Here is a 9914-nt window from a genome sequence, read left to right as displayed (position 1 = left end):
GCTCTCGAATTCCCTCATCTTGTCATCCACGAAAATGAAAAAGAAGGAGAAGAAGACAATTTGTCTTTTTCTTGTTTTCTTCTTAATCAAGAGAAGGAGGAAGAAAGCTAATGGAATTTTTCTTGCTTTCTTCTTTTTATCATTCTCTTAACTTTATCTAGAGTTTCCATTCCTCCTTTAACAATAAATTATGATGGTCTAGTGGTAATTCCATAATCCTTAGCTTAAAAGGTTCAAGGTTCAATCCTTGACCGATTCCTTTTCTTTTATATATTTTGGTTCTATCTTATTTTTTTATTTTTTTATTTTTTATTCTAAGAGAAAATCTTCACATACTTAGCTTAAGAAATTCGTGGGTGTTACAATTATTTGGAAGAAAGGAAGGGTTAATAAAGAAGGGAAATTTGATGGCCAAGAGTTGAAACAAACAATAGACAAGATTGTGAAAAGTTTAGAGTAAAAACAATTATTGTATTTCAATGAAACCTTTTAAAGTAATTTTTTTTATTTAGATGACAGGATGATTATATACAACAGAAGCGTGAGGGTACACTCGAAATTAATGGGACAAAAGAAGATATTCTTACCAAAGCACTCAATTCAAGAGAACATAGTGGACGTGTGAGAGCTGTTGGAGGTCATATCACTCCAACATTGTTCTTTAATGTTAGTAGATGGAAGACTGACGATGTTGATAGAGAGCTAATGATTGAGCAAAAGAGAGAATTGGTGGAGGCTAGAAAATTAATTCAAGAACAAGATACACTCATTCAAAAACTTGAAGCAATTGTCTACAAAAAGGGTGCATGGGCAGTGACATTGATGACAAAGGAAGTTGCTCGGTAAAGTTACCTCAACAAAATGACAATAAACTGAACACCGATAAGACTTTCCCCAGTTATGAAGAGTTCAATGATGTCAAAATGTAAGTTTTGGATAAAGAAGTTGTTTTACAGGTATATAAGTTGTGGTTATTTTTATTATTAAAATAAAGAGTTAGTATAATTCAATGACACAACTCTTTATCTTTTAGGGTAAATCAGTTATTTTGACATTGGATTCTAGCACAGACATTGTTGCATATGGAACAGTTATTGAGGTCAATGGAGTTAATCACTCTCTCCATGATGTTCCGTTACCCAAGAATTGTATGCGTGTATCCATCGATGAAGCAATGCAAAAATCAACATGTTTGCTAGTTCTGATTCCCAATGAATGTGAAACTATTGGTGATGCTGTTGGAACCCATGTGGCTTGGCCAAAACACCTGCTAATGCTACGACAAAAGGTACATCTAAGATAATATTTCAAAGTAAATATCTGTGAAACTATTTAGTATTGCACCTATCTAAAAAGTTTACAATTACAATTATTAGAAGCGTCAAATGAAGAAAATGGCTCATGTAGAAAATAACCAGACTTTGTCATCAAGTGTGCCAAGATCATTGCGCATGGTGTATTGTTATTGTAAGTGTTCTCTTGAGAATGGAAGGAAATTGTCAATTTTTTTAGATCATGAGGTATTTCAAGATGATTATGAACTGAACTTGCATCTTGAGGACATTAGTTCTTTGTATCACTTGGAGCCAATTTCAGGAAATTGTGTGGTTGTTTACATATGGTAAGTCTTCGAATTACCTTAAACTTTGTTTGTTCTTTTTTTAATTTAGTATATAAGAAGCACATACTTTATTAGTTCAATATTTAATATGTAATGTAGTTCTGATTTTTTTTATTTCAAATGGCAGGCATCTTTATAAAAAGTTGGTAAAAGAAAATAAGATTGATAAATTTAAATTTGTAAATCCGCACAACATCCTAAACTTTCAAAAAACCACACAAGACAAAATAGGTAAAACTGAATGGTTGAACCAGAGGGCGAGTTTTTTAGCAGATAGGATGAGTGGTGCATCAATTAATCAATTAGGTTTGGTGCCAAATTGCAACAGGTAATGAACATCTTTAATATCATTTTCAATTGACTATTTTAGTGAATTGTATGCACTAATTTTGTATTTGTGTGTAGTTTCCATTGGAATTTGCCTGTCATTAAACCTCAAAAGGAGATTGTTTACTTCTTGGATTCTTTAAGTCATCGCATTCATGATGAAGATTGAAAATATGTTGTGGAAATGTGAGTTTATATATGCTTTTTATTATGTATTTAATTTAGTCATAAAACACTTATATATCAACTATGTTGAATGTATATATGAAGGGAGTTAAGATTGTTTAATTCGAACAATGGAAGGAAAGGAAGAAAGCATGTACAATGGGAAGTAATCAAGGTATGGGTACTTCTATTTCAATCATTCAAGGTATGTGTATATTTATCATTAACAATATGAATTGCCTTTAACGTAGACTCCTAGGCAGCCAGATGTGAAACAATGTGGTTATTACGTGATGAGATTTTTGAGACAAATTATTGAAAAAATTGCAATGATCGAGGGGGATACACTACCATCGATAGTAATATTATCTTTATCATCTCAAATAATTAGAAGTTATTTAGTTATTATTTTTTTTCCAATTAATTATATTTTATTCTTTAAGATCATATAATTTATGTGTGTTCACAGTTCACAAAAGCGGAGTACTCTCAAGAAGAAATTGATGAAGTGCGCTCTGAGATAGCCGAATGCATACAAGATCATATTTATGAATAGGTATATACATGAGTTCATCTTATTGCATTTGACAATGATAATATTCAGTTAAATTGAAACAAATTGGCAATGTTTCAACATAGGAAACCAACCTCTATTTTTTAGGATCTGCTATATGAAAATACTGTATGAGAAGTTTAATTTAGAGTATATCACAAGGAATAAAATAACAAACCTTGTTAGCCAGTTTTTGTTATATACTTTGCAAACTCTAAAGCTAGACTTGTTGTTGTTGAATGACAATCTGGACGATTCAATTAATTATCACAATTCACAAGAAGGGTCTGGTTCTTCAAGGACATGCTATGCATAAAAAAGCGGTAAAAATATCTATTGGAGTTTGCTGATAATAATATTCAAGTGATATGTTCTTGTGGCGATATATGATGTCTTTAGAATAGCTTACTATGGGAACAAAATTTACTTATTGTATCATAAGTGTGCATTTCTTTAATTTTCACTATATCTGTGTGAACTTGCTAAATAAGTATTATGACATATTAATTTGTCATTTTGACATTCGAATATTCTGTAACTATTATTATCAATTTTGTGACTTTTATATTTACATGTGGAACTTGTTTAATAATTAGGTTGAACTTTATGCTTAGTCTTAATTCTTAACTCCTATGTTTTGTGGTATATATTCACTTATATTTTGTTAAAAACAATAAAAATAAAGATACATGAGAATAATAACTTCTTTGTATCATTCATCATTTCAATATATTGATTATTTTTTTGAAATATTAAAATTCAATCTTTGTACGAGATTTTTCTTATGTGTATAAGATAATTTTTTTTTTCTTTTATCAGTGTATGATAGTTTGGGATGCAATTTTGATTACATTATATATATATATACACACACACACACCGTGTGAGCTAGTACATGGACTTTTGAGCTATCAAACACAATCCATCCATGTTTGCCACGTTAAGTCAATCAAAATTTGACCACTTTGAGTTATAAGCTCACCAAGTTTCACAGTTAAATCCTTTCACACTTGATATCCATGTACTAGCTCACCACTTTGAGCTAGTACATGGACTTTTGAGCTATCAAACACAATCCATCCATGTTGGCCACGTTAAGTCAATCAAAATTTGACCACTTTGAGTTATAAGCTCACCAAGTTTCACAGTTAAATCCTTTCACACTTGATATGCATATTGGTGTAATAAGCAAACTTAACTCTTTGTATAAACATGTCAAAGCAACTTAATTGATTGCATAGTATCGTTTCACCGACACTTTCTTTATCTGTAAAGGTCCAGTAGCTCTTGACATATTACAACCTCTAATGTTGGTGATAAAAATATATACTGGAGACTGGCTAGACTTGTTGTTGTTGAATTGGATTAAAATCATGTGATTTTTATTTTCACAGGAAGTAAAAGGGTGTTATATACTTAGCCAGTTTTGGTACTTTAATCACAGGAATTGCACAAGTAGAGAATATTTGATCCAACAAAACAATATACTTTGGCATATATATGTGTGATATATTGTTATGGGTACTATTTATTTTTGTAAACTTTGGTGATGTTTGGATGTTGATGTTTGGTACTTTAATGATGATTGGATGATGATGTTTGGATTGTAGGTTCTTGATCAATGATATTTTGTAGATAACTTGAACTGAAAGTGAGTTATGCAGTAATTTTAGTTTGTGCCTAGAAAGAAGTATTGTTATCATATTCAATTGTGTACAGCGTCTTTGTCATCATCATCTTTATGCCATTTACTTCTGGGAAATGACTTAACTTGCAATCATATGTTATTTACCTCAGGGAAAAGATAATGACCCCGTACCCAGAAAGGAGAAGAAAAGAGAAGCTAGGAGGGAGGAGAAACCAGAAAAGGCTGCAGTTATCGATATGGTGTTTAGAAGATGTACAGGCTGTTTAGAAGATGCACAGGTAGAGAAGATTTGATCCAACAAAACAAGATATTTTGGACTTTATATATATGTGTGATATATTGTTATGGGTACTATTTAGTTTTGTAAACTTTTGTAATGTTTGAATGTTGATATTTGGTACTTTAATGATGTTTGGATGATGATGTTTGGTACTTTAATGAAATTTACATTGTAAATATTGATTATGTTTGGATTGTAGGTTTTTTATCAATGAAATTTGCACTGGATGAAATTTGCACTGGATGATGATGTTTTTTATAAACTGTTGAGTAGGAAAAGATTAATAAGTTTTTTATTTATTGTCAAAATATTATATATTGTACCCAAAGACATCAGTTTAAATATGTCAAACTGATGTTAATTAACATTGTTCGCTAAAAAGACAACGATTTTTAACCGTTGTCAAACCGTTGTCATTGGCAAAAAAGACAACGGTTTTAAGCTGTTGTCATAGACAGTTAAAAACTGTTGTTGAAGAGCCTATTATTAAAGGCATACGCTCAAAGACAACGGTGAACAACTGTTGTCGTTGAATGAAAAGACAACAGTTTTTTACCATTGTAAAACTGTTGTCTTTGTCTTCAAAGACAACGGTTAAAAACTGTTGTCTTTGGGCATCCTCTTTAACAACACGGCATTTAACAACAGTCCGAAAGGGGCTATGACAAAGGTGAAAAACCGTTGTTGTTAGACTTTTTTCTTGTAGTGTTAGGATTCGAAAAAATAGTCGTTCTATAGGTTGAACAAGCATATCCTACGTGACAATCTATTAGGAGTGCCTAATCGATTGGGAGGCATCGAAGAACCCTAGAAAAGGGTTCTCATGGAGATTTCAAGTTGAATCCTTCACACACACTCTCCACCAATTCTTGAGCAAGTGTTGCTGCACTTTTCAAGTTTCAAGAGGCATCTACAAGCAACAAGCGATCAATCAAGCAAGGTTTTCATTATATTGTGTATTTACTTATTTTTTTGTATTCTTGTTGTGAGCTTATACCAGGCTTCTCTGCCTCCAATTTATTTTTGAGGAGTAATTTCATAGTGAATAAGATTTTGAGTAGAGTGGACCCTTAGATTATTCACCTCAAGGAGGTGGATGACAAGTAAAATCCAAGTGTTAGCATTGGCGAATCTTCACTTCAAGACATTCACTACAAATCATCATTGACGAAGCGATCAAAGCTATTCACCCCACTCTAGCTCTCGATGTTTCCTAACACAATATGCCAAGATGCTCCATTGAATAACAGAGTCAGGAGAAGCGAATAAAAGATTACCCTCGCTCTCCTCTCGAGGGTCCCCTTCTAGAATAGAGCAAGAAGAACTGACGCTCAAACTAAGCACTCGTCAACATCTCATAGTTGGTAGTGGCGATCAGCATATTTCAACCGCCTCAGCTTCAATCAGTTTCCTTCACTCGGACGGTAAGTTTGGAAACTTTACCTTTACAAGTTCAATTCAAAATATATCCAATTTTTAGTAAATCAGAATGTTTCGATTGAAAAGGCATTCGAGTCGAAGACCATGCCTCCAAGCTCTAAGGCATTCGGATTATAAACTGTGCCTCCAAGCTCCATGGCATTCGAGTCATACACTGTGCCTCTAAGCTCCAAGGCATTTGGGTCATACACCGTGACTCTAAGCTCCAAGGAATTCAGGTCATATACTGTGCTTCCAAGCTCCATAGTATTCGGATCATACACCATGTCTCTAAGCAACAAGGCATTCGGATCATATATCGTACCTCCAAACTCCAAACCATTCAGGTCATATATTGTGCCTCAAACATCATGCCTCCAAGTTCTAAGACATTCGGGTCATACACCGTGCCTCCAAGTTCCAAGGCATTCAGGTCATACACCATGTCTCCAACACCATGTCTTTAATCTTCAAGTTTAAATCCAAACTCTCGCACAGCTCTGTCGAGTTATAAGCGTGCATGACTCACGTGCCCAACGACTATCCCAACTATCTCAGACTCTCGCACTAGCTATGAGTTATAAGTGTTCATGGCTCAGCGCCCAATGACCATTTGGTCGGCTATCCCAAACTCTCACCCTAGTTATGAGTTATAAGCGTGCATAGCTCACACACTCAACAACTATCCGATCAGCTATCCTAGACTCTCACCCTAACTGTGAGTTATAAGCATGCATGACCCACATGCCCAATGATCATCCAGTCGGCTCTCCTAGACTCTCACCCCAACTGCTTGTTATAAGCGTGCATGGCTCACACGCCTAATGTCCATCCGGTCGGGTGTTCTAGACTCTCACCCTAGCTGTGAGTTATAAGTGTGCATGGAACTGGAGCATGTCTCAATAAACTTTATTATGGAAGTAACCAGGACATGGAGAGGATATGATGTGATTTGGGTAATTGTTGATTGATTGATAAATTTGCTTCTTTTCTATCGATCCGTAGGATGGATTCTTTAGATCGATTAGTGGGGTTATACTATAGAGAGATTACTAGACCTCATGGTATATCTCTGAGTGTTGTATTGGAATCGGATGGAGATCTGCGATTTCATACCATAGTTCTGACCTAGATTACAGCAGACTTTGGGTTCGGAGCTTCGCTTTAGTATTGATTTTCACCCTCAGACTAACGGACAGTCTAGCACCCTATACAGATGTTGGAGGATCTATTGGTAGTGGATTATGGATTTTAGAAAGTAGTTGATTTATCCATAGTTGGTTAGGTAGCAGTGTGGGAGTAGCGAAAGTAAGATGAGCTCATAAACCACAGAGTCATCACTTGCAGTTGGAGATTTGTTAATGATACTTGGTTGGAGTAGTTTTTGAGTATGTTGTTTGGTTGTTACCCTTAGATGAGGATCCCTGAGTTGAATAGTAAATTTGGACATCAAATTTTTGTTAGTGGGGGAGAATATAAAATATTGCAAATTCAATAATAAGTGTTATCGGAGAAATAACCTTAATAGATTTTTTAAAAATTTTTAGAAATTTTTCGAGATTAAAACGGAGTCTCTATGACTTATTTTAAGAGGATGAATCAGTTGTGTTAAGTGGGGACCTACTTTGGATATTCAAATTAAGTGGGAGCTGATTAATTGGTTTAATTAGAATACCTAGGTTTTTATTCCTTTTTCCTCTTAGTTTTTTTTTGTTTCTCCCGATTCTTTCATTCCCCCAGTTTTGCCGATCTCCTCCTCCCCTTTTCTCTTCGCGATGTTGCCGACCACCGCTCGAAGGACGATGGCCCCTCCCTGACGTCGATTCTTGAGAGCCTCCGAGTGCCACCCGAGTGTCGCTTCTCGGAGCAACGCCGTCGTCTTCTTTGAGCAAAGATTCACTCAACGATGTAGCAGATCTGTCGCTGAGACTTTATCGACACATATTTCTAATCGCGCTGGCGCGGTCTGTCCACCATCGGTTGAGCTGCCTTCTCCTCTGCTCGCGGAGGTTTATCCGGGTGTTTTCCTCTCCTGATCCACCAGCGTCGCGTATTTCGATTGCCGACACTGGCCACCACTTTCCCAGCCCTAGCCGTGGACACCAAGAATTTGCCAAGAGCCGACAACTTGATGCCACCTTTCCAGTAGAGCTCTATGGTCGATCCACCATCGTCCGATCGTGCCAGACTCTGCTCGACACTACCACCCTCTTGGTCACAGGAAGGTATAAGGTGCTGGTACTATTGCTGTTGATTCTTGTTTTCCTTTTCTGTCTGATTGTCACCATGGTTGTCACTGGATCAGTGATGTTCTGGATTGTAGATCCCTAGCTGTGGCGATCCCTGTGGCTTAGAAGATTGTTGCTAGGGTTTGTAGAGACCATCAGCTCTGGCAACAATCTTCTCCAGCAGCGAATAAGTTGTTGGGGGCATCTGGATTGGAGGTAAGTTTGTTGAATGCAAGCTTAAAATTGGATTACAAGATTTCTGATGGATTTGATATCAGATTGTATGGGTTTGGAATTTGTGGATCAGTGGTTGATGGGGTGTTCTTGCTAGGGTGTATGCGTTTGATTTGTTGTTCATACATTGAGGTGAGTTTTATTTAATTTTAGATTAATACAATGTGGATGTTATTTCTATAGTAGGTTGTTTTAAATGGTGAAGAAAAGATGTGTTAGGTATTGGAATGTGTTTATATGGAATTGGACATTATCTCCTGTATTGTGTTGATTAATTAGTTGTTGATGGTGATAGTATGATCATTATCAATAAATGGATTAATTAACAGATTTGGATTTCATTAGTAAATCATGTAATTGAGGTGTTGATAAAAATGGATGGTATTAGTTGAGATTGTTCTTGGGTTATAATAGTTGGAGCTCAGATGACCACTTTGGATTGATTCAATTTGGGTTTCCTTAATCGGAAAGGGAATATGTTTATTTATTTGGTCCTGATATTCAGTTTAGCTGAATGATACTTGTTAGAGTAGCTAAATTGAATATGTGTATGCAGGACCCTGATTACGGGATGATTATTTCTGACGTGAGGATTGTTTAGCACAGACTACAGATAAAGGCGGGTGCTTCTTGCTTTATCTCTTTAGTACATTGATCTTAGTGCATGAGTTATATTTTCAGATAATTCCTGTGTTTATCTTGACTCCACTCATATTTTTCTTGTGCTTGAAGCTTATCCACTCGATCTTTGAGCTACTCATTTTTATATCTATACAATCTCTCGTTATTATCTATGATATTTAGTAGATACCAGTTACCAGATACTAGATATTAGATATTAGATACTAGTTACTAGATACTAGATATTGGATACCAGATACTAAATATTAGATATTGGATATATGGATATTAGATACCATGCTTACTTGCTTGAATGTGGTTATTTACACACCTTACTGATCATGCTGGCTTCATGTAGAATACTTGTTTTCTATTTATATATATATATGATAACGGTTACATTTTACGCATCATGTCATTGCATGCATGCCGGCGACCATGTCTCCCTTGTGGTTGAGAGGGTCGTTGGCCAGGGCCACACGCTCGACCCCTCATGGGTTGTGGTAGGTGGAGCGTGCCGCTTGTCCTGACGTGCTCCCACTCGCTCACTCATGGGTAGTGATAGTTGGAGTTGCGAGCAACAGGGACCCATCGCAGACGTAGCTAGTTAGCTACTATGCAACTGTCCCCTCGGCCACTCGAGAGTAGTGGTAGCTGGAGTGGTGTACAGTCTGTCATTGTCCGGCCTCTCGACCATATAGGGGTCATGGTACAGGGGGGTGGGCGGGAGTGACCATCCGTGCATACGCTGTTATTATTTATGCTGTTGTTACTTACTTATGTTGTCATTGCTTATTTATGGTGTTGTTGCTTACTTA

At 36.0% G+C, this 9914-nt stretch overlaps 1 protein-coding gene across 1 annotated transcript; it reads left to right on the top strand.

Moving 5' to 3' along the window:
* Nucleotides 1–806: 806 nt before the first annotated feature.
* Nucleotides 807–7901, top strand: LOC121986587. The gene is made up of 4 exons (XM_042540546.1): nucleotides 807–925; nucleotides 1066–1288; nucleotides 1377–1621; nucleotides 7754–7901. The coding sequence occupies exons 1-4, from the start codon at nucleotides 807–809 to the stop codon at nucleotides 7899–7901; spliced, it is 735 nt and encodes a 244-aa protein (XP_042396480.1).
* The last annotated feature ends 2013 nt before the right edge of the window (nucleotides 7902–9914 follow it).

This window comes from Zingiber officinale, chromosome 5B (assembly GCF_018446385.1).
Source record: "Zingiber officinale cultivar Zhangliang chromosome 5B, Zo_v1.1, whole genome shotgun sequence".
NCBI lineage: Eukaryota > Viridiplantae > Streptophyta > Magnoliopsida > Zingiberales > Zingiberaceae > Zingiber > Zingiber officinale.
This window is presented reverse-complemented; position numbering and strand designations above follow the sequence as displayed.